Consider the following 25,603-nt stretch of genomic DNA (forward strand, 5'->3'; position numbering starts at 1 on the left):
GTTTGCACGACATTCTGAATATACCTAATGCCATTACATTGTACGTTAACATGGTAAAAATGGCAAACTTTATACATGTATCTTACCTTAAAGAAAAACTGAAAAATAAAAGCCAACTACATGTACATTATGAAACATTGTACTCCTTACAGCTAAAAGAGAAATCACACCACTGCCATTAAGATTATACAATGAGTCTCAAAATGAAAGACAAAAACTACATAATGAATGAAAATTATTGGCAGAATTCCTGTATGAGAGGACTGTTGCACATACAAAGTTCTGTACAATGCCATGAGACACAACATATTCAGCAACTTGTTTACATGGCATTTCTGTAAAGACTAAGATAATAATCACAATAAGATGATATATTAAACCTTTTTAAATGAAGTTTATTTTTATCTATTTTTAATTCTTTTTCCCTTATTTTTTGTATATTTGTTATTGGGCTTCGATTGGCCAACATATACTACAACACCCGATGCTCATCCCGTCAAGTGCCCCCCTCAGTGCCAGTCACCCTGTCACCCCAACCCCGGCCGACCTCCCCTTCCACCACCCCTTGTTCGTTTCCCAGAGTTAGGTGTCTCTTATGTGCTGTCACCCTCACTGATATTTCCCACTCATTTTCTTTCCTGTCCCCTTGAATCCCTTTCACTAGTTTTTATATTCCCCGAATGAATGAGACCATATGATGTTTGTCCCTCTCCGACTGACTTACTTCACTCAGAATAATATATTAAATCTAACAGACGACAGGGTAACAAATAGAGAATTTGCTTCTGTATCTCCCTCTAGATCTGGTCTAGTCTGATTCACCTGCTTCTTTTGTGTATAAATTTCTGTCACCAATTAACAGTATTTATTGAATACATACAGTACAGTACAGTCACTGCAGGAAAGTCTACTGCTATTACCCACTGTAATAAATAAAGCCATTCATTTGAAAAACTCAACAAAAGGAGAAATGACGGTTGGGCTTTTTGTAATAGCAAGAGTACGCAATGTAGCAGAGTCACTGGCTAACATGTAGTAAGTATGCTAGCAGATATTTACCTTACAAGAAAACTATTAATAGAACAGAAGTGAAAGCCCACCTCTAAGAGCTACTGTGAGAAATGCCACTAAGTGATTTTCCTGTTTAAAAATGAAAAATCCAGGGCAGCCCGGGTGGCTCTGCAGTTTAGCGCCAGCTTCAGTCCAGGGCCTGATCCTGGGGACCGGGGATCGAGTCCGACATCTGGCTCCCTGCTTGGAGTCTGCTTCACCCTCTGCCTGTGTCTCTGCCTCTCTCTCGCTCTGTGTGTCTCTCATGAATAAATAAAATCTTAAAAATTAAATAAAAATTAAATAAAAATGAAAACCCATTATTACATGAAGACGACTTTTTGCTTCATTCATAAATACTTGAGGAGCAGTAACAAGGACAAGAACAAGTGTCCTGGTTTAATTTAAGAATGAAGCTCTATGTACTGATCTCCCCCCAACAAAAGTTGTATCCAAATGCCAAATCACACGCTGCTTTCTGTTCACACAGAACAGCTTGCGGTCAGCCACATACCTAATGAGCTTGATTTGCTATGGAAGAGAACTGTAAAAATAAAAACATGATCCATTCAAAACTCCAGAGTATACCTCATTTTGGAAGCCATTTGAAGAAAAAAGAGCAAGTTGAAGATGCTGATTTTCCATGATGAAATACACTCAACATCAAAAGGGAAAAATAATTCATGTTTTAAATGAAATATGAAAACAAAACATTTGTAGGACATTGGCAAGGCCAATAAAGTCCATTCTAGTTACTTCAAAGGGCTTCTGCAAGTGGCAATATTGCAGTGATATAGTCAAAACCTTTCTTCTTTCGAATCTACTGCTTTAAGAATGGAACTTCATGCTTTTGATGTTGGAAATAAAGGTTAACCAGGTTTCTTAAGATGAGCCTATGGTATAAACAATTTGAATGTTGGCCAAACATTTTTTTTTAATAAATTTATTTTTTATTGGTGCTCAATTTGCCACCATACAGAATAACACTCAGTGCTCATCCCATCAAGTAAGTGCCCCCATCAGTGCCCGCCACCCAGTTACCCCCACCTGCCACCCACCTCCCCTTCAACTACCCCTAGTTCGTTTCCCAGAGTTAGGAGTCTGTCATGTTCTGTCTCCCTTTCTGATATTTCCCACTCATTTTTTCTTTCCCCTTTAATCCCTTTCATTATTTTTTATATTCCCCAAATGAATGAGACCATAAAATGTTTGTCCTTCTCCGATGGACTTATTTCACACAGCATAATACCCTCCAGGTCCATCCACGTCGAAACAAATGATGGGTATTGGTCATTTCTAATGGCTGAGTAATATTCCATTGTATACATAAACCACATCTTCTTTACCCATTCATCTTTCGATGGACACCGAGGCTCCTTCCACAGTTTAGCTATTGTGGACACCGCTGCTAGAAACATCGAGGTGCAAGTGTCCTGGCGTTTCATTGCATTTGTATCTTTGGGATAAATCCCTAGCAGTGCAATTGCTGGGTCCTAGGGCAGGTCTATTTTTAACTCTTTGAGGAACCTCCACACAGTTTTCCAGGGTGGCTGCACCATTGCACATTCCTACCAACAGTGCAAGAGGGTTCCCTTTTCTCCGCATCCTCTCCAACTTTTGTGGTTTCCTGCCTTGTTAATCTTCCCCATTCTCACTGGTGTGAGGTGGTATCTCATTGTGGTTTTGATTTGTATTTCTCTGATGGCCAGTGATGCGGAGCATTTTCTCATGTGCTTCTTGGCCATGTCTGTGTCTTCCTCTGTGAGATTTCTGTTCATGTCTTTTGCCCGTATCTTGATTGGATTGTTTGTTTCTTTGCTGTTGAGTTTAAGAAGTTCTTTACAGATCTTGGATACTAGGCCTTTAACTGAGAAGTCATTTGCCAATATCTTCTGCCATTCTGTAGTTGTCTTTTAGTTTTGTTGACTGTATCTTTTGCTGTGCAAAAGCTTCTTACCTTGATGAAGTCCCCATAGTTCATTTTTGCTTTTGTTTCTCTTGCCTTCATGGATGTATCTTGCAAGAAGTTACTGTGGCCAAGTTCGAAAAGGGAGTTGCCTATGTTTTCCTCTAGGATTTTGATGGATTCTTGTTTCACATTTAGATCTTTCATCATTTTATCTTTGTATATGGTGCAAGAGAGTGGTCTAGTTTCATTCTTCTGCATGTGGATGTCCAATTTTCCAGCACCATTTACTGAAGAGACTGTCTTTTTTCCAGTGGATAGTCTTTCCTCCTTTGTCAAATATTAGTTGACCATAAAGTTGAGGGTCCACTTCTGGATTCTCATTTCTGTTCCATTGATCTATGTGTCTGTTTTTGTGCCAGTACCACACTGTCTTGATGACCACGGCTTTGTAGTACAACCTGAAATCTGGCATTGTGATGCCCATGGCTATGGTTTTCTTTTTTAAGATTCCCCTGGCTATTTGGGGTTTTTTCAGATTCCACACAAATCTTTTTTTTTTTTTTAATTTTTTTATTATTTATGATAGTCACACAGAGAGAGAGAGAGAGAGAGGCGGAGACACAGGCAGAGGGAGGAGCAGGCTCCATGCCTCGGGAGCCCGATGTGGGATTCGATCCCGGGTCTCCAGGATCGCGCCCTGGGCCAAAGATAGGCGCCAAACCGCTGCGCCACCCAGGGATCCCGCACACAAATCTTATAATAATTTGTTCCAACTCTCTGAAGAAGTCCATGGCATTTTGATAGGGATTGTATTAAACGTGTAAATTGGGATCCCTGGGTGGCGCAGCGGTTTAGCACCTGCCTTTGGCCCAGGGCGTGATCCTGGAGACCCGGGATCCGGCTCCCGGTGCATGGAGCCTGCTTCTCCCTCTGCCTGTGTCTTTGCCTCTCTCTCTCTCTCTCTGTGACTATCATAAGTAAATAAAAATTAAAAAATAAATAAAAATAAACGTGTAAATTGCCTTGGGTGATCACTGACATTTTCACAATATTAATTCTTCCAATCCTTGAGCATGGAGTATTTTTCCATCACTTTGTGTCTTCCTCACTTTCTTTCAGAAGTGTTCTGTAGTTTTTAGGGTATACATCCTTTACCTATTTGGTTAGGTTTATTCCTAGGCATCTTATGCTTTTGGGTGCAATTGTAAAAGGGATTGACTCCGTAATTTCTCTTTCTTCAGTCTCATTGTTAGTGTACAGAAATGCCACTGAATTCTGGGCATTGATTTTGTATCCTGCCACACTTGGGCCGAACATTTTTAAAAGAAGTAAACAGAACTTATTTAAAAGAAAAAAAGTTATGTATGTATTGAAGTCTTTAAAAGAGCCAGAGGAAAAAAACATGCTTTGAAAGATTACTTCAAATCAGAGATCCTGACAGCTGACCTCTAACTAGAAATTTTAGGAATAATCATTTCATCATCTTTCACTATACTGAAATATAAATAGATGATAGATAGATAGATAGATAGATAGATAGATGATAGATAGATAGATAGATAGATACACAGATAGATAACAAGAGCCTACCTAGCATTCTTTGCTTACTAAAAATGCCATTCAAGAAGACGCAGGTGGCCTGGGTCGAGGTCCTGGGATCAAGTCCCTTGTTGGGCTCCCTGCTTGGAGCCTGCTTCTCCCTCTGCCTGTGTGTCTGCCTCTCTCACGACTAAATAAATAAAATCTAAAAAAAAAAAAAAAAGAACACAGGCAAACAGGGAGATCATTCAAGATAGTCACATAAAAACTTCTGAAATCCTTTCCCTCAACAGACACAATATATCTACAGCTACATATAAAACAATTATCTCTGAGCAGGACAGCTACTCCACAACGAAGAATTAAACAGACAGGGAGGAGAGACAGATGTAGTTGTATTTTTGCCGAAAACCTCACCTCCCCCCATGCAATGACCTATGGAGGAGGGGTTGCACAAATACAGAACCCCTCCCTGAGGGAGGGAATCTGTACTACTCATCAGGCACCATGACCCATGGGAGATGCACCAGACAGACAGCCCCCAAAGCACCTGGCTTTGGAAACCAGTGGAGCTTCCGTCCAGGAGACTCCTAGGGCTGTACTGAGTGCAGGCTCTGCTTTTACAGGGCTCACAATCAGACTCATTTGCCTCAGGACCCAGTACAAAAGCACCAGTTTGAAAGGAGCCTAGACCAGATGTGAAGGGGTTCCATTTGCTAATCTTAAAGCATCTACCAGAAGGGCAAAAGCCCACTCAGATTCCCTCCAAAGACAAAAGATACCGGAGGGTGCCATATTTACGCTTTCTCTACCTTGCTACTGCCAATGCTGGCAGGAGCTATTTTTGCATTCCCATAACCTTCTAGTACCTCCTTCCCCCTCCATACTGCTGCCACGGCCCTGCCAGAAGCAGGAGGCCAGTGCCCTGACCTCTAGTTACACTCCCACTGCCAGAGGCCTCCAAGCCAGCAGGTACATGCAACCCACACAGGGGATGCCTACTGAATATGAGACTCTGGGGCCAGGGTGGATTGTGTTTGTGAGCCCCACAGGTCTAGAATAATTGGGGAAACAGTATGAGAGACAACCAAACACTGAAGCAAGGCTACTATAAACAAAAATGTTCACCCACACACAGCCACACCTTCAGGACTAGAAGAGATAGCTGTTTCACCTAACACAAAGACATACATACATACAAAGTCAGGCAACATGAGGAAACAGATAAACATGTTCCCAATGAAAGACCAGGATTAAACCCCAGAAAAACTCAACAAAGTGGGTATAGACCAAATGTACCTCAAAATGTAAGGCCACGTATGACCAGTGCACAGCTAGCATCATGCTCAACAGGGAAAAGCTTCCTGCTTAACATCAGGAACAAGGCGAGGATGCTAACACAGTATTGGAAGTCTTGGCCACAGCAGCTAGGAAGGAAAAAGAAAGAAATTGGAACCAAATTGTAAAGGAAGAAGTAAAACCATCACTATTTGTAGATGATACAATTTTATACACAGAAAACCCTAACGACTCTGTGGAAAAAAAAAGACTGTTAGAACATTAGTTCTAACCTTATTTCTAAATAAATTCAGTAAAGTTGCAGGTACAAAACTGATATACACAATTCTGTCACACTTGTGTACACCAACAACAAACTATCAGGAAGAGAGACTAAGAAAACAAATCCCATTTAAAATTGCATGAAAAAATACCCAAGAATAAATTTAACCAAGGAGGTGAATGATCTATACTCTGAAAACTATAGGACACTGAGGAGAGACAATGACACTAATAAGTGGAAAGATATTCCATGCTCATGAAGAATATTGCAAAAATGTCCATACTGACCAGAGCAATCTACAGAGTCAAGGCAATCTCTATTGAAATTCTAGTGGCATTTTTCACAGAAATACAACAATCGTAAGATTTGTATAGAACCACAAAAGATCCCAAGCAGCCAAAGCAAATCTTGAGAAAGGACAAGTCTGAGACATTACACTCCTTGAATTCAAGCTGTAGTATCTAACAACTAAAGTAATCAAAATGTATGGTATTGGCATAAAAACACACACACAGATTCGTGGGACAGAAAAGAGAGCCCCGAAATAAACCCAGCCATATAAGGCCAATTACTTTACAAGAAAAGAGGCAAGAATATACAATGGAGAAAGACAATCTCTTCAATAAATGGTGCTGGGAAACCTAGACACCTACATATAAAAGACTGAAACTGGGCCATCATCTCACACCATACAAAGAAATTAACTCAAAATGGATTAAAGACTGGAATGAAAATCCTGAAATCATTAAACTCCTAGAAGAAAACATGGGTCGTAAGCTCTCTGACATCACTCTTGGAGATTTTTTTTTTCCTTTTTGGATCTTATGATTCCAAAGGCAGTGGCATCAAAAAACAAAAATAAATTAATGAGATAACATAAAACTAAAAAGCTTCTGCACAGCAAAGGAAATCATCAACAACAAAAAAGGCAATCTACCGAATAGAAGGAAGAAGAACTGCCAATTCTATCAAATAAGGGGTTAACAGCCAAAATATATACAGAAATTCATATAGCTCAATATCAACAAGAAACAAACAATTCAATATTAAAAAATGGACAGAGGATCTGAATAGACGTTTTCCCAAAGACGACATACTGATCACCAACAGGCACACGGGAAGATGCTCAACATCACAAATCATCAGAGTAATGCAAATCAAAATCACAGTGAGATATCGCTTCACACCTCTGAGAAAGGCCAATATCAGAAAGACAAGAAAAAATAAGTACTGATGAGGCTGTGGGCAAAGGGGGACCCTAGTGCACCGTTGGTGAGGTTGTAAATTGGTGCGGCCACCACAGAAAATAATCTGGAGAACAGTCAAAAACTTAAAAATACAACTCCCACATGATCCTGCAATTCCACTTTTGGGTATTTATCTGAAGATTCAAAAGGATACATGTACCTCTATGTTCACTGCAGCATTATTTACAATAGCCAAGATATGGAAATAACCAAAGTGTCCTTCCTTTGAGGGATGAATGGGAAAAGATTTACACACACACACACACACACACACACACACACGAATACTATTCAGCAAAAAAAAAAAAAAAGGAATACTATTCAGCCATAAAATAAATTAGCCATTTGCAACTGGCATGAATCTGAAGGGTATTATGCTAAGTGAAAAAAGTCAGACAGAGAAAGACAGATATGGTATGATTTAACTTATACCTGAAACTAAACAACAAATAAAGTCAGAAATACAGAGAATACATGGGTGGTTGCCAAAAGGGAAGGGGGTGAGGCTGTGTGGGTAAAAACGGATAAAGGGGATCAAGAGTCCCATCATCCTCTTACAAAATGAATTCACGCACAGCATGGTGACTATAGTCAATAATAACGTATTGCAAATTTGAAAGTTGTTTTCAGAAAATACGTCTGAAAAGTTCTTAGCACAAGAAAACAAATGGCGTGACTGTGCATGCAGAGAGATGTTAACTAGACTTACTATGGTGTTCATTGTGCAAGATATACAAATGCCAAATTTTATGTTGCACGCCTGAAACTAGTGTGTCATATATCGATTATAATTTAATAAAACGAAAAAAAAATGGAAGGAAATAAAAACATGTACTGATTCACTGAAAGACATAGTTTGATAGCCACAAACCCTCAATACAGGAGATTCTAGAGCTTTTTTACATTAAACAGGTGAAAAATCAGCCTGGATGACAAGGCTGAGCTGTAAGATTGGGACTAGAACAAACAAAATGGTGGTTATACTAAATGAATAATGACGTTGATGTAAAGCAAAATAAGGATGTCTTCAAGGTTGTGAGGGGTTTTTGCTTTTCTGTTTCTTTTCTAGAGAGAATTAAAATACAGGACACAATAGCACTGAAGTTGGCAGGAAAGTATATGGGGCAAAAGTGCGCTAAGATTTCTGGATCTTTTCCAGATGACAATAGACAGATTAAGATAGGATTTTATAAAAAGGATTCACGTCATAATTTCTAACGTAGCCACTCAAATAACAGAAAGAGAATGTATTGACTTCTCAACTGTATGCAGGGAAAACCCTAACCAATCCAAAAGAAACAAAGAAAAATCAGGACAAGAAAACACAAAATACGTCAGATTTTAAATTATAAAGATCATACGTCATAATGAACTGTAGTGAAGATATTCTAGCTGAAAGTAAAGACTTCTGACTTGTTACCTCAGAAAGCTCCAACTGTAATTCACAAAAGCAATAAAGCAGGAATATGGAAGAGTTGACAATAAAAGGATAGGAAAAGATATCCTGCAAATGGCAACAAAAACGTATCTACTTTAAAATAAACTCTGTTAAAAAGTATAAAGTGTAGTAATTCACCAGCAAAATAACAAATTTATATTTAATAACAAATTTAAATATATACAACAAAAAATGAACAGAGGGAGCCTGGGTGGCTCAGTCGGTTAAGCACCTGCCTTCAACTCCCGTCAAGATTCCAGGGTCCTGGAATCAAGGCCCACATCAGGGTCCTTGCTCCAGGGGGGAGCCTGCTTCTCCCTCTCTCTCTCTCTCTGCCTGTCACTCCTCCTGCTTCTTCAGTGTCCGATAAATAAATTAAATTTTAAAAAAAAAACACAAAAAAAAACTGAACAGAACTGCAAGAAGAAAACCATGGTCATGATGGGAAACCTTTTTACCATACTTCTCTTGGTAACAGAGAATAAACGAACAAAAATCAGTGAAAACACAGAATATTTGAATAGGTTTACAAACTTGATCTACAGACATATACAGAAAACTATACTTAATGACTGCAGAATATACCTTCTTTTTAGACACAGACAGGATACATTACAGATATTGAATATGTAGCTGGCCGTAAAGTGTAAACACATTTCAAAGGACTGAAATAATGCAAATTAGGTTTTCTGACCTCAAAGCAATTAAGGTAGAAATCAGGAACAAGATAAATTTAAAAAATCCTTATTTGTAAATTCAAGAAAAGTCTAAGTAAGCAACTACAAAATGATTCTAAGTTAAGAAAACCAGTACCTTGGGAGAAATGGCCTTAAATGCTAACGTTAGGAAAAGAAGAAGGTTGAAAATTTAAAACAAACGTTCATAACTAGAAAAAGAATTTTTTTAAAAAAGTCAATGAAATAAAAACTAATATACAATGAGGAAAATTAATAAGGCCAAAGGTTTATATCTAAAAAGACTAATGCCAAAACTCTGGCAATATTGAGGAAAGAGAAGAAAGGGCAATAAGTACCAATATCAGGACCAAGAAGAAAAACAATTAGCATAGAAACTGCACATGTGAAATATTATAAGCAACCTTTTCAGAAATTTGACAATGTAGTTGAAATGGACCAAATCTTAGAAAAATATGAATCATTAAAACTAATCAAGAAGAAATAGAAAGCCTAAACGTTCTTGTCATCTTTAAAATAGTTACCAATATCCTTATCAAAAAGAAAACATCCAGGCCCAAGGAACCCAACAAGTCAGTTCTGCTAAAGGACAAACGAACTTCAGTCTTTCATAAACTTACCCACAGAAGAGTAGAGACTTCCACCTCACAACCTAAGGCTACCCAGGATATTGTGAAGATCTGATGAGAGAGATAAGAAAGCAAAATTATGGGCTGTCTCATAAAAGGAGACATTAAAGTTCTAAATAAACTAGGAGTCAACTAACTCCAGCAGATTATATGTAAAGGAGAACAAATCATGAACAAATTAGGTTATCTCAAATAATAGTCCAATGATAGCCAGTTGAACAGTCAAAAATCAGTAAAAAAAAAAAAAGTCAAAAACCAATGAACTTTCCTATGTTGAGACTGACAGGAAACAAATCATATGATCATACAATAAATAAATAAAAAGCACTTGACAAAGTCCAATGGCTAGTCATTTAAAAAGTCATTTTACAAAGAATAAACGGAAACTTCTTAAATTGAGTAAACGGGAAATATGAAAAAAAATAATCTAGAGCAAATATGACAAAGAAGAAATGTTGAGAGAATTTCTTTTGAGATCCAGATTCACACATAATAAACAAAAATCTAGAGTAGCGAAATCAAAGTGAAAATGAAAAAGGGAATACCTTTTGGTCACACATTAAGGAAATGTTTCATGAATACAATTCAGAAATCACTAACCTAAAGGAAAATGGTGCTCGACGAGTAACTTCTGCATAGAGAATAGGGGAGGACAGAACAAAGCATGAGATGACAAAATATTTTTCCATATGTTTTCCCACCAAGAGAATCTGACATCAGCATGGTTTTACCTTTACCGGTGAATGCAGGCTTTTCTCACCAAACATATCCCAGAGGAAGGTCAGGTCTTCCTGGCTGTCCACACGTGGCCCCAGCCGGCCTGGCACAACAGCCAACAGCTCATACAGACCTAGAAAGTGAAAATAAAACACAAAGCGTAACCATAGAGTGATCTCATTAATTTCACTTAAGGTGTGTGTGAAGGATGGCTGGAACATGTCGTTTTTACTGGATCAGTAATCTGGGCCATCAAGCAGAATGCTTCTCCGCGGAAGCCAAGGAACCTTTTTGATTTTTAAAGCCCAAATATGTAGCATCAACAGGCTAGCCTAACCTTTCCTTTGTCAACATTCTCCAGGCATCCAAGCGGACACCACCCGAGGCAGAAAACGTGTACAAGCTATCAGAGGAAGAAGAAAACTAAATCGTCACTACATTTGCCTCAGTGTTAGCCAAAGATCAAAAGGAGTCATGAATAGGAAAAACTCCTTAGAAGAGCAGAAAATTGATAGAGTGGCCCATTAAAAAGGTTTTGTGGTTTCCAAAGAGTTCCTAATGATATATAGCTTCAAAACCATTTGCGTTATCTACATCCAAATTCAAGTTCCAAAAAGCTAAGGCCTATTAAGCCATACGTGGTGTTGCTTTCTTGTAGCTGCTCATTTTTCAAAAAGCAACAACCACAAGCTACACAGAACTGAGTTTACCTTTAACTCCAATCTGGGCGTATGCCGTACCCTCTGAAAGAGTTAAGGAAAAGGATGCAGGTTCCTCGGGGCCCTCCTCACTAGAAGCTTCCTGGGGCTAGACAGTAGCACCCTGTTCCACCAGTAGCCTGTTGCAGAAACCCTCCCACCTCCTTTGGGGTCCATCAGACTCCTGTCCAAGAACTGTTACGACAGTGCCTGCCCGGGGCCTCTTCAGGGAGGTGACCTAGAAGAAGTCAGTATCAACTCTCAGCACACGTTTCACTTTCCAGTGGGATTATACGAGGTAAAAAGGAGAAACTTCCTTTTATTTCTGTCTGCTGTCTACAAGAGCACCGAAACCTCCTGGGATCTACGACACAGGAGCGTGCTGTTATTCCTGCTCTGAAGTGCTGCTGTTCATCACAGGGACAGCTTTACAAGATATGTAACTAGCAAAGAATCATAAATTATGGCCTGCTGATTAGTCTATCTATTATCTTCCTAAAGTATTATCATATTCTGATAATCAGTGATCATTCACCAAATGTATTCGCTTTGCCTTGGAAAGCTGGATCTGTAACATGAGACGTTAAACTCAAACATTCCTGGGACTGCATGTGGCCAAAAAGATCTATTCTACTTTAGGGGGAAGAAAATGTCTCCCTATTACATTCTTAAGTATTCTTGATGATTTACACTTATTCCCTTAAAAACCTGGCATCATGCCTAAGCTAGCTCTTATTTATGATTTCATAAAACTATTTGTAAGGTGTCCCAACATAATTCGATGTATAATAATGCAGGTCTCACTTTACACGTACACAGATACACACAACTTTAAAAACATGACAATTGCCAAGATCAGCGATTAAGGTCAGAGGTTCAAATTGAAAATTAGGTAAAAAGGAGGTAGAATTTCGCTATTTTATTATTGATTTAGGAGCAACAAAAGGAATTCCTTGTTCCTTGGAAATATGGTTAGTTTAATTAATAATACTAGTTCAACTATAACATAATTTATGAGGTATAGTTCTGGGGGGGGGGGGCGATAACTGAGGTAATGTATTAGAACAGCCCCGGCATATGGTAAATAGTCTATTTCATATGTAACTTAGTGAGCTTCAGCTATTGTTGTTATTCCTGTTATTCATCAGGACTATTATTTTTTTTAGGATTAATTTATTTTACAGAGAGGCAGGGGACAGGGGCAGAGGGAGACAGAATCTTAAGCAGACTCCACGCTCAGCATGGAGCTTGACACGAAGCTCCAAATCATGACCCTGATCATGGCTGGAGCTGAGACCAACAGTCAGACACTCAACCCACTGCATCACCCAGGAGTGTCCATCGCTACTGCTATTGAAAAATCAAAACTCTGAGTCAAACAGACCTAGATTCAAACCAGGTCTATACTTCATTTACCCCCCATAACTTACCTCAGCCTTCTTTCCATCATATGTTCAAAAGAAACGGAATCTACACCTATAGTAAACTGGACAGGAAAAAATATACATACGTATGCAGATACACAAGTGTGTGCATATAACACAGGTAAAATCTGAAAAAGCCTAAGGGACTGCATCAGTGACGATGTACCCACGTGGTTACCATAACTATGCGAGATGTCACCACTGGAGGAAGCAGGGTCAAGGGTACACGGGATCTGTATTATGTCTTCCAACACATGAATCCACAGTTATCTCAAAGTACAGTTAAAGCAAGAGGAGAAGTGGTGGTTAACATTGTTATAAGAATGCAAGGGAACAAGGCACGTAGTCCTGTGGTTGGCACAAAAGAGGCATTTGATGAATTTTTAAAAGATTTTATTTATTCATGAGACGGACAGAGAGAGAGAGAGAGAGACAGGCAGAGACATAGGCAGAAAGAGAAGCAGGCTCCATGCAGGCAGCCCAAAGTGGGACTCGATCCCGGGACTCCAGGATCACACCCTGGGCTGAAGGCTGACACTTCAGCACTGAGCCACCCAGGCGTCCCTGATAAAAACGTTTTAAAAATTGGGCAGCCCGGGTGGCTCAGCAGTTTAGCACTGCCTTTGGGCCAGGGCTTGATCCTGGAGACCCAGGATCAAGTCCCACTGTGGACTCCCTGCATGGAGCCTGCTTCTCCCTCTGCCTGTGTCTCTAACTCTCTCTCTCTGTCTCTGTGTGGCTCTCTTATGAATGAATAAAATCTTAAAAAAAAAAGAGTTTTAAAAAATAATAAAGTGATTTCTTAAGACTTCCTCAAGTGGCAACTGCCCCTTACTAGAATTCTGTCTATACCTTTACTCCACTTCAAAAAGTTTGGTTCTCGAATGAACCACCAAGAGGAGCAGAGGAATAAGCATCCGCATAAAACACATAAAGTGAAAGATCCCTATAATTTCTAATCTGTGGATGAAACCTGAAAGGCGTCTGGGGGAGTAACCAAATAGCAAATCACTTTGAGATTGATGACATATGCCTTATTATATAAGTTAAAATAGGAAACACAGGGACATCTGGGTGATTAAGAAGCTGAGCGTCTAACTTTGGCTCAGGGCGTGATTCTGGCCCAGGACCCAGCCCCACATTGGGCTTCCTATGGGGAGCCTGCTTCTCCCTCTGCCTGGGTCTCTGCCTCTCACTGTCTCTCTCACAAATCAATAAGTAAAACCTTTTACAAATAAAATAGAAAACACATCTAAAAAATCAACTTCTGAAGATAATCGATTTCTTTTTAATTATACGGCCCCGATATTTAAACTATGGCTTTTCAAAATCATCAACAAGGAAAAAATTTTAAAAAGCAACAGATAAGTACTAGGAGATCATGAAAACCAGCCCATCGCAGTCTGCGCCGCACCCATGCCCCGGCAGCACGTGGTCCGGGAGGCCCCGCCAGCGAGACAGCCAGCCCGGGCGAGGGAGGAGGCCGCCGCGTGCAGCCCGCTACCGTGGCCCCTGCTGCTCTGGGTCCCTGCCCGCTCCCCGCCCGCGGCCCCGGCGGTTCGCACCTTCCTCAGCGCCGACGTCCTCGAGCGCTCTGAGTTCAGCAGGCGAAGGGCGACATGCGTTGTGGCCCGTCCGTCCATCCGCACCGCCAGCCAACAATCCGCGGGGACGGGGCCGCCGCCGCCGCCGCCGCCACGCGTCCCACCGCGCTCCAGCCCCGCACACGCTCGGAGCCCCCCGCCGGCGCCTGCGCACTGGGCGCCCCGGAGGCCTGGTGCGCTGGGGGCCGCCCGGCGCGCGGAGGCACCTGGGAAGGGCCAGGCAAGCGCGGGGAGCCCAGGCAAGCGCCGCGCCTCCGCCACCCCGCAGCCCGCGGGCAGTCCCCGCCCCGAATGCCACCTGTGGCGCGGGCTCGCCGGGTGCCCTATGCGGCCGTTAGCCTGAGGCGCGTGCTGCTCGCTGGCCACAACAAGGTCCCAGCGCCGCAGCGCGGCCGGTGCCAGGGCGAAGCGAAGGTAGCGCGCGTCCCCCCAGGGGCGGTGCCCCGCAGCCGGAGGCCGGACCGGACACTAGCTGCCTCGGGCGGCGTGGCCGGAGGCTCTCGAGCTGTCCAGAGACCGTCTGTCCGCCGCTGGCGCTGCCCTAAACACGAGCCGCTTCCGCCTGGGCCCCTGGGCCCTCGCGGCTGCCCCGCGGGAGCCGGACGCCGCCCCCTCCTCAGGCCCCGCAGCTCCTCCAGCCCGCCCGTCTGCCCGGAACAGTCCGCGCCGCACCCACGCCGCGGGAGTGCAGGGTCCGGGAAGCACCGCCGGCGAGGCACCAAGCCGCCGCGCGCAGCCCACGACCGGTCACCCCTGCAGCTCCGGGTCCCTGCCCGCGCCCCGCCCGCGGCCCGCACCTTCCTCAGCGCAGACATCCTCGGGTGCTCGGAGTTCAGCAGGCGCAGGGCGACAGGGCACACAGCCCGTCCATCCGCAGGGCTGGCCGTCAGTCCGGGGGACCGCGCTCGAGCACAGTGCACGCTGGGAGCCCCCCGCCGGCGCCTGCGCACTGGTCGACCGGGAGGCCCCGCATGCTGGGGGCCGGCCTGAGTGCGGAGGCACCTGGGGAGGGGCCACACCCGCACCGGGGAGCCCAGGCAGCACCGCGCCCTGTCGTCCGGGGGTCCTTCCGCCCCACCGCTCCCCCGCCGCCGCCGCCACGCGCCCCACCGCGCTCCAGCCCGGCACACGCTCGGAGCCCGCCGCCGGCGCCTGCGCACTGGGCGCCCCGGAGGCCTGGCGCGCTGGGGACCGGCCGGCGCGCGGAGGCACCTGGGGAAGGGCCAGGCGAGCGCGGGGAGCCCAGGCAGCGCCGCGCCCCGTCGTCCGGGGATCCTTCCGCCCCACCGCTCCCCCGCCCCTGCCGGCGCGCAGGCCCCGCCCCGGATGCCACCTGTGGCGCGGGTCCCCTGGCGCTGGAGGCGGCGGTAGCCTGCAGCAAGTGCAGCTCGCCCGCAGCCCCACGGTCCCAGCGCGCCTGCGCGGCCGGTGCCAGGGCGACACGAAGGTAGCGCGCGTCCCCCCAGGGGCGGTGCCCCGCATCCGGAGGACAGACCCGGCACTTGCTGCCTCGGGCGACGTGGACGGAGGCTCTCGAGCTGTCCAGGGACCGTCTGTCCGCCGCTCGCGCTGCCCTAAACACGAGCCGCTTCCGCCTGGGCCCCTGGGCCCTCGCCGCTGCCGCGCGGGAGCCGGACGCCGCCCCCTCCTCAGGCACCGCAGCTCCTGCAACCCGCCCGTCTGCCCGGCACAGCCCGCGCGGCACCCACGCCGCGGGAGTGCAGGGTCCGGGAAGCACCGCCGGCGAGGCACCCAGGCGCCGCGAGGGACGAGGCCGCCGCGCAGCCCGCGACCGGTCGCCCCGGCAGCTCGGGGTCCCTGCCTGCGCCCGCCGCGGCCCCCGCGGCTCGCACCTTCCTCAGCGCTGACATCCTCGGGCGCTCGCGGTTCAGCAGGCGCAGGGCGACATGCTTTGTGGCCCGTCTGTCCGCAGGGTCGGCTGGCCGTCAGTCCGGGGGACCGCGCTCGAGCCCAGTGCACGCTGGGAGCCCCTCGCTGGCGCCTGCGCACTGGGGCCTCACGGGGTAAACAACCCCCACTGAGCCCTGCACCAGGCAGGGGGTTGAGCAGCTCCCCCAAGTGCTAACAACTGAAAATCAGCACAATAGACCCTCCCTCAGAAGACCAGCGAGAAGGACAGGGGAAAAACAAGTTATTGACCAAGCAGCACTGGAAAGTTCCAGGGTAAGACAAGCGACTTGCAGGATACAGAATCAGACGATACTCCCCCTTGTTTTGTTGTTGTTGTGTTGTTGTTATTTTTTATTTCTGTTTGCTTCCCCCACCCCTTTTTTCCTTTCTTTTTTTCTTTTTCTTCTCTTTTTCTTCCTTTTTTCTTTCTTCTTTTTTCTTTTCTTTCCGTCTTTCTCTCCTCTCTTTTTCTCCTTTTCCCAATACAACATGTTTTTGGGCACTCTGCACTGAGCAAAATGACTAGAAGGAAAACCTCACCTCAAAAGAAAGAATCAGAAACATCCTCTCTCCCATAGAGTTACAAAATCTGGATTACAATTCAATGTCAGAAAGCCAATTCAGAAGCATTATTATAAAGCTACTGGTAGCTCTAGAAAAAAGCAAAAAGGACTCAAGAGACTTCATGACTGCAGAATTTAGAGCTAATCAGGCAGAAATTAAAAATCAATTGAATGAGACACAATCCAAACTAGAAGTTCTAATGATGAGGGTTAACAAGGTAGAAGAACGAGTGAGTGACATAGAAGACAAGTTGATGGCAAAGAGGGAAACTGAGGAAAAAAGAGACAACAAGTAAAGGACCATGAGGATAGATTAAGGGAAATAAATGACAGCCTGAGGAAGAAAAACCTACGTTTCGTTGGGGTTCCAGAGGGCGCCAAATGTGACAGAGGCCCAGAATATGTATTTGAACAAATCATATCTGAAAACTTTGCTAATCTGGGAAGGGAAACAGGCATTCATATCCAGGAAATAGAGAGATTCCACCCCCCTGAAATGAATAAAAACTGTTCAACACCTCGACATTTAATGGTGAAGCTTGCAAATTCCAAAGATAAACAGAAGATCCTTAAAGCAGCAAGAGACAAGAAATCCCTGACTTTTATGGGGAGGAGTATTAGAGTAACTGCAGACCTCTCCACAGAGACCTGGCAAGCCAGAAAGGGCTGGCAGGATATAGTCAGGGTCCTAAATGAGAAAAACATGCAACCGAGAATACTTTATCCAGCAAGGATCTCAATCAGAATGGAAGGAGAAAGAAAGAGCTTCCAAGACAGGCAGGAACTGAAAGAATATGTGACCTCCAAACCAGCTCTGCAAGAAATTTTAAGGGGGACTCTCAAAATTCCCCTTTAAGAAGAAGTCCACTGGAACAATCCACAAAAACAGGGACTGAATAAGTATCATGATGACACTAAACTCATATCTTTCAATAGTAACTCTGAACGTGAACGGGCTTAATGACCCCATCAAAAGGCTGCAGGGCTGTCAGACTGGATAAAAAAGCAGGACCTCTATTTCTATTTGCTGTCTACAAGAGACTCATTTTAGACAGAAGGACACCTACAGCCTGAAAATAAAAGGTTGGAGAACCATTTACCATTCGAATGGTCCTCAAAAGAAAGCAGGGGTAGCCATCCTTATATCCGATAAACTAAAACGTACCCCGAAGACCACAGTGAGAGATGAAGAGGGACACATATCATAATTAAAGGATCTATCCAACAAGAGGACTTAACAATCCTCAATATATATGCCGCGAATGTGGAGGCTGCCAAATATATCAATCAATTAATAACCAAAGTGAAGACGTACTTAGATAATAATACACTTATACTTTGTGACTTCAATCTAGCGCTTTCTACACTTGATAGTTTCCTAAACACAACATCTCCAAAGAAACGAGAGCTTTAAATGATACACTGGACCAGATGGATTTCACAGATATCTACAGAACTTTACATCCAAACTCAACTGAAAATACATTCTTCTCAAGTACACATGGAACTTTCTCCAGAATAGACCACATACTGGGTCACAAATTGGATCTGAGCCGATACCCAAAGATTGGGATCGTCCCCTGCATATTCTCAGACCATGATGCCTTGAAATTAGAACTAAATCACAACAAGAAGTTTGGAAGGACTTCAAACACGTGGAGGTTAAGGACCATCCTGCTAAAAGATGAAAGGGTCAACCAGGAAATTAAGGAGAAATTAAAAAGATTCATGGAAACTAATGAGAATGAATATACTACCATTTAAAACCTTTGGGATACACCAAAAGCAGTCCTGAGGGGGAAATACATCACAATACTAGCAGCCATCCAAAAGCTGGAAAGAACTCAAATACAAAAGCTAACCTTACACCTAAAGGACCTAGAGAAAAAAAAAAAAAACAGCAAATAGATCCTACACCCAGCAGAAGAGAGTTAATAAAGATTCGAGCAGAACTCAACGAAATCGAGACCAGAAGAACTGTGGAACAGATCAAACAAAACCAGGAGTTGGTTCTTTGAAAGAATGAATAACATAGATAAACCATTATTCACCCTTTAAAAAGAAAAGAGAGAAGACTCAAATTAATGAAATCATGAATGAGAAAGGAGAGATCACTACCAACACCAAGGAAATACAAAAGATTTTAAAAACATATTATGAACAGCTATATGCCAATAAATCAGGCAATCTAGAAGAAATGGACATATTTCTGGAAAGCCACAAACTACCAAAACTGGAACAGGAAGAAATAGAAAACATGAACCGGCCAATAATCAGGGAGGAAATTGAACCAGTCATCAAAACCCAAGACACAAAAGTCCAGGGCCAGATGGCTTCCCAGGGGAATTCTAACAAACGTTTAAAGAAGAAACCATGTCTATTCTACTAAAGCTGATTGGAAAGATAGAAAGAGATGGAGTACATCCAAATTCGTTCTATGAGGCCAGCATCACCTTAATTTCAAAAGCAGACAAAGACCCCACCAAAAAGGAGAATTACAGACCAATATCCCTGATGAACATGGATGCAAAAATTCTCAACAAGATACTAGCCAATAGGATCCAGCAGTACCTTAAGAAAATTATTCACCATGACCAAGTAGGATTTATTCCCGGGACACAAGGCTAGTACAACACTCATAAAACAATCAATGTGATTTATCATATCAGCAAGAGAAAAGCCAAGAACCGTATGATCCTCTCATTAGATGCAGTGAAAGCATTTTACAAAACACAGCGGCCATTCCTGATCAAAACACTTCAGAGTGTTGTGAGAGAGGGAACATTCCTCAATAAGCATCTACGAAAAGCACACAGCAAATATAATTCTCAATGGGGAATCACTGGGAGCCTTTCCCCTAAGATCAGGACCAAGACAGGATGACCACGCTCACCACTGCTATTCAAGATAGTACTGGAAGTCCTAGCCTCAGCAATCAGACAACAAAAAGATATTAAAGGCATTCAGATTGGCAAAGAAGAAGTCAAACACTCCCTCTTCACCGATGACATGATACTCTACATAGAAACCCCAAAAGCCTCCACCCCAAGATTGCTAGAACTCATACAGCAATTTGGCAGCGTGGCAGGATACAAAATCAATTCCCAGAAGTCAGTGACGTTTCTATACACTAACAATGAGACTGAAGAAAGGGAAATTAAGGAGTCCATCCCATTTACAATTGCAACCAAAAGCATAAGATACCTAGGAATAAACCTCACCAAAGAGGTAAAGGATCTACACCTAACAACACCCTAAAAACTATAGAACACTTCTGAAAGAAATTGAGGAAGACACAAAGAGATGGAAAAATATTCCATGCTCATGGATTGGCAGAATTAATATTGTGAAAATGTCAATGTTACCTAGGGCAATTTACACATTTAATGCAATCCCTATCAAAATACCATGGACTTTCTTCAGAGAGTTAGAGTAAATTATTTTACAATTTGTGTGGAATCAGAAAAGACCCCGAAAAGCCAGGGGAATTTTAAAAAAGAAAACCATATCTGGGGGCATCACAATGCCAGATTTCAGGTTGTACTACAAAGCTGTGGTCATCAAGACAGTGTGGTATTGGCACAAAAACAGACACATAGATCAGGGGAACAGAATAGAGAACCCAGAAGTGGACACTCAACTTTATGGTCAACTATCGTTCGACAAAGGAGGAAAGACTATCCACTGGAAGAAAGACAGTCTCTTCAATAAATGGTGCTGGGAAAATTGGACATCCATATGCAGTAGAATGAAACTAGACCACTCTCTTTCACCATACACAAAGATAAACCCAAATGGTTGAAAGATCTAAATGTGAGACAAGATTCCATCAAAATCCTAGAGGAGAACACAGGCAACACCCGTTTTGAACTTGGCCACAGTAACATCTTGCAAGATACATCCACAAAGGCAAAAGAAACAAAAGCAAAAAATGAACTATTGGGATTTCATCAAGATAAGAAGCTTTTGCACAGCAAAGGATACAGTAAAAAAAACTAAAAGACAACCTACAGAATGGGAGAAGATATTTGCAAATGACGTATCAGATGAAGGACTAATTTCCAAGATCTATAAAGAACTTATTAAACTCAACACCAAAGAAACAAACAATCCAATCATGAAATGGGCAAAAAACATGAAGAGAAATCTCACAGAGGAAGACATAGACATGGCTAACACGCACATGAGAAAATGCTGTGCATCACTTGCCATCAGGGAAATACAAATCAAAACCACAATGAGATACCACCTCACACCAGTGACGATGGGGAAAATTAACAAGACAGGAAACCACAAATGATGGAGAGGATGTAGAGAAAAGGGAACCCTCTTGCACTGTTGGTGGGAATGTGAAATGGTGCAGCCACTCTGGAAAACTGTGTGGAGGTTCCTCAAAGAGTTAAAAATAGACCTGCCCTACGACCCAGCAATTGCACTGCTGGGGATTTACCCCAAGGGTACAGATGCAATGAAAGGCCGGGACACCTGCACCCCGATGTTTCTAGCAGCAATGTCCACAATAGCCTAACTGTGGAAGGAGCCTCGGTGTCCATTGAAAGATGAATGGATAAAGAAGATGTGGTCTATGTATACAATGGAATATTACTCAGCCATTAGAAATGACAAATACCCACCGTTTGCTTCAACGTGGATGGAACTGGAGGGTATTATGCTGAGTGAAATAAGTCAATCGGAGAAGGACAAACATTATATGGTCTCATTCATTTGGGGAATATAAATAATACTGAAAGTGAATAGAAGGGAAAGGAGAAGAAATGGGTAGGAAATATCAGAAAGGGAGGCAGAACATGAAGACTCCTAACTCTGGGAAATGAACTAGGGGTGGTGGAAGGGGAGGATGGCGGGGGGTGGGGGTGAATGGGTGACGGGCACTGAGGGGGGCACTTGACGGGATGAGCACTGGGTTTTATTCTGTATGTTGGCAAATTGAACACCAATAAAAAATAAATTTATTATTTAAAAAAAGAAAAAAAATAAAAAAATAAAAAAGGAAAAAAAAGAAAAAAGATCATAGAAAAAGTAAATGAACTAGAGACTTAAAAAAAAAAAACCACCAAAACAAAACAACAAGAACAACAACAAAAAAAAAGTAGAAACAAGCAAACAAACAAAATCGATATGCACAATAGACAAGATCAATAAAACCAAGACCTGGTTCTTTGAAAGGATAAACAAAGCCTATAAACTAGCCATAATCCTCAAAAAGAAAGAGGGCACAAATACAACCAGAAATGTAGAGGAAGGGCAGGCCAAGCGGCTCAGTGGTTTTCCACCTGCCTTTGGCTCAGGGCATGATCCTAGAGACCCAGGATCGAGTCCCACATCGGGCTCCCTGCGTGGAGCCTGCTTCACCCTCTGCTTGTGTCTCTCATGAATAAATAAATAAAATCTTGGGATCCCTGGGTGGCGCAGCGGTTTGGCGCCTGCCTTTGGCCCGGGGCGCGATCCTGGAGACCCGGGATCGAATCCCACGTCAGGCTCCTGGTGCATGGAGCCTGCTTCTCCATCTGCCTGTGTCTCTGCCTCTCTCTCTCTCTCTCTCTCTCTCTCTCTCTCTGTGACTATCATAAATTAAAAAAAAAAGATTGAAGAAAATAAAAAAGAAATGTAGAGGATGTTACACGTGACACCACAAAATACAAAAACACTATAAGAGATGGCCAGAAACAATTATACATAACCATACTGGAAGACCTAGAAAAAAAAGGATAAATTCCTAAAAATGCACAATCTTCCAACACTGAATCATGAAGATACAGAAGACCTTAGTAGGTCAATTATAGGGATGCCTGGGTGGCTCAGTCAATTAAACATCTGCCTTCAGCTCAGGTCAGGATTCCAGGGTACTGGGTATGAAACCAATATCCAGCTCCCTCCTCAGCAGGGAGCCTGCTTTTTCTCTCCCTCTTTCTCCCTCTGTTTGTGTGGTCTCTCTCTCTCTCTCTCTCTCTCTCTCTCTCTCAAATAAATAAAATCTTCAAAATTATTTGTTTTAAATAAGATCTTAGTGGTCAATGATGAATAATGAAAATGAATTAGGAATAAAAACTCCCCAAAACAAGGACTGGACAGCTTCACTGATGGTTATACCAAATAGTTAAAGCCCTATAACTCTCAAATTATTCCTCTCCCCCTAAAAAGAACTGAAGAGAAAGGAAGGCTTCCAAATTCATTTTAAGTGGCTAGCACTGCCCTGATATCAAATCCAAAGACATCACACAAAAAGAAAATCACATGCCAGAGTCTCTGATGAACACAGATATGAAAACCCTCAACAAAATATTAGCAAACCTAATTCAACACACGTTAAAAGGAGAATGCATTATAATCAAATGGGATTTATTTCAGGGATGGAAGAATGGTTCGACACTCACAAATCAACATGATGTACCCACATCAACAAAATGAAGAATAAACATCATATGATTTTTCTCAACAGGTGTAGAAAAAGCATATCATAAAATTCAACTTCCATTTATGATAAAAAAAAGTCTCAACAAAGTGTGTATAAAAGAAATATATCTCAACGTAATAAAGGCCATATATGTCAAACCCACAGTTAACATTATACTCAGTGGTGAAAACTGAAGGTTTTCCTCAAAGATCAGAAACAAGACAAGGATGCCCAACCTTGTCACTTTCATTCAATATGGTATTAAAAGTCCTAGCCATAGCAATTAGATAATTAAAAAAACGCAGAAAAATTGAAAATGAAGAAGTAAAACTGTCGTTATTTGCAGATGGCATTACACTATATATAGAAAGCCCTAAGGACTCCAAAAAATTATTAGAGCTAATAAGTGAATTTCATAAAGTTATAGGATACAAAATTAGCATACGGAGAAATTCATTGTGTTTCTTCCCTACACTAGTAACTATGAGAAAAAGAAATTAATGATGCAATCTCATTTACAACTGCATCAAAATAAAAAAAAAGCTTAGGGATAAATTTAATCAAGGAGGTGAAAAACTTGTATCCTTAAAACTATAAAATACTGAAAAAAGAAACTGAGGACAACACAAATAAATGGAAAGATATACTGTGCTATGGATTGGAAGGATTGGAAGAATTAATATTGTTACAATGTCTATGCTACTCAAAGGAATCTACAGATTCAATACAATTCCCATCAATATACTGGTGACACTCTGCACATAACTAGAACAAAGAATCCTTAAAATTTGTATGAAACCATGAAAGACTCAAAATAGCCAAAATAATCTTGACACAGAACAAAGCTGGAGGCATAATGGTCCCTAATTTCAAACTATAGTAATCAAAACAGTATGGTACTGACACAAAAACCCTTAGGTCAATGAAATAGAGACCCTGGAAATAAATCCACATATTTATGGTCAATTAATCTATGACAAAGGAGGCAAGAACACACAATGGAGAAGACATTCTCTTCAGGAAATAATTTTGGGAAAATTGGACAGCCACATGTAGAAGAATGAAATTTAACCACTATCTTACTACCATATACAAAAAATAAATTCAAAATGGACTAAAGACCTGAATGTAGGACCTGAAACCATAAAACTCCTAGAAGAAAATGCAGGCGATAAACTTTTGACATTCATCTTAGCAACATTTTTTTGGACCAGCCTCCTCAGGGAAGGAGAACGAAGGTTAACACAAACAAATGAAATTACATCAAAGTAAAAATCTTTTGCACAGTGAAGGAAACCATCAACAAAACAAAAAGGCAACCTACCAAATGGGGGGAGATATTTGCACATCATATATTCAATAAGGAGTTAGCATCCAAAATACAGAAAGAATTTATACAACTGAATATTTAAAAAGCAATCTGATTTAAAAACGAGTAGAGAACTTCAATAGACATCTTCCCAAAGAAGACAAACATAGCTAACAGGCATATGGAAAGGTGCTCAACGTCACTCAACATCAGGGAAAAATGCAAATCACTCCAGCCAGATTAACTTTCAAAAATACAAAAACAGCAAGTGTTGGAGTCTGTGAAGAAAAGGGAATTCCAACGCACTGTTGGGAGGAATGTATATTGGTGCAGCCACTATGGAAAACATTTTAGAGGTTCTTCAAAAAATTAAATTTAGAATTATCATATGATCCAGCAATTTCACTTATTTATCCAAAGAAAATGAACACACCAATTTGAAGAAATATATGCACCCTAGGTTTACTGCAACATTATTTACAACAGCCAAGATGTGGAAGCAGCCTAATGGTCCAGTGATAGATGAATGAAGAAAGAAGATGTGGTAGGTATATCCAACAGAATATTACTCAACCACAAAAATGAATGACATCTTTCCATTTGCAACAACATGGATGGACTTAGATCAGTGCTATTACACTAAGTGAAATATGTCAGACAGAAGAAGAGAAAAACTTTATGATTTCTCTTATATGTGAACTCTAAAAACACAACACAAAACAAGCAGACTCATAGGTACAAGAAACAAACTATAGGCTACCAGAGGGGATACGAGTTGATGGGGGAAACAGGTAAATGTGGTGAAGTGGATTAAATGCCACAAACTTCCAGTTATAAAAGAAATAAGTCATGGGGATGTAATGTACTACATAGGGAATATAGTCAATAGTATTG

The 25,603-nt window shown here is 42.3% G+C and overlaps 1 protein-coding gene across 1 annotated transcript in view; it reads right to left on the minus strand.

Moving 5' to 3' along the window:
- Positions 1-4,970: 4,970 nt before the first annotated feature.
- LOC119878439 (MAM and LDL-receptor class A domain-containing protein 1-like) overlaps positions 4,971-25,603 on the minus strand; it is a 38,151-nt gene continuing 17,518 nt past the window's right edge. Inside the window, exons 3-6 of the mRNA XM_038589064.1 lie at positions 16,365-16,520; positions 10,800-10,918; positions 10,060-10,119; positions 4,971-5,925 (exon numbers count right to left, since the gene is read on the minus strand). Of these exons, the coding sequence (XP_038444992.1) occupies positions 5,893-5,925; positions 10,060-10,119; positions 10,800-10,918; positions 16,365-16,520 (368 nt within the window). The 3' untranslated portion in view covers positions 4,971-5,892. The remainder of the gene's footprint in view (positions 5,926-10,059; positions 10,120-10,799; positions 10,919-16,364; positions 16,521-25,603) is intronic.

This window comes from Canis lupus, unplaced genomic scaffold (genome assembly GCF_011100685.1).
Source record: "Canis lupus familiaris isolate Mischka breed German Shepherd unplaced genomic scaffold, alternate assembly UU_Cfam_GSD_1.0 chrUn_S1626H1817, whole genome shotgun sequence".
Classification (NCBI taxonomy): domain Eukaryota; kingdom Metazoa; phylum Chordata; class Mammalia; order Carnivora; family Canidae; genus Canis; species Canis lupus.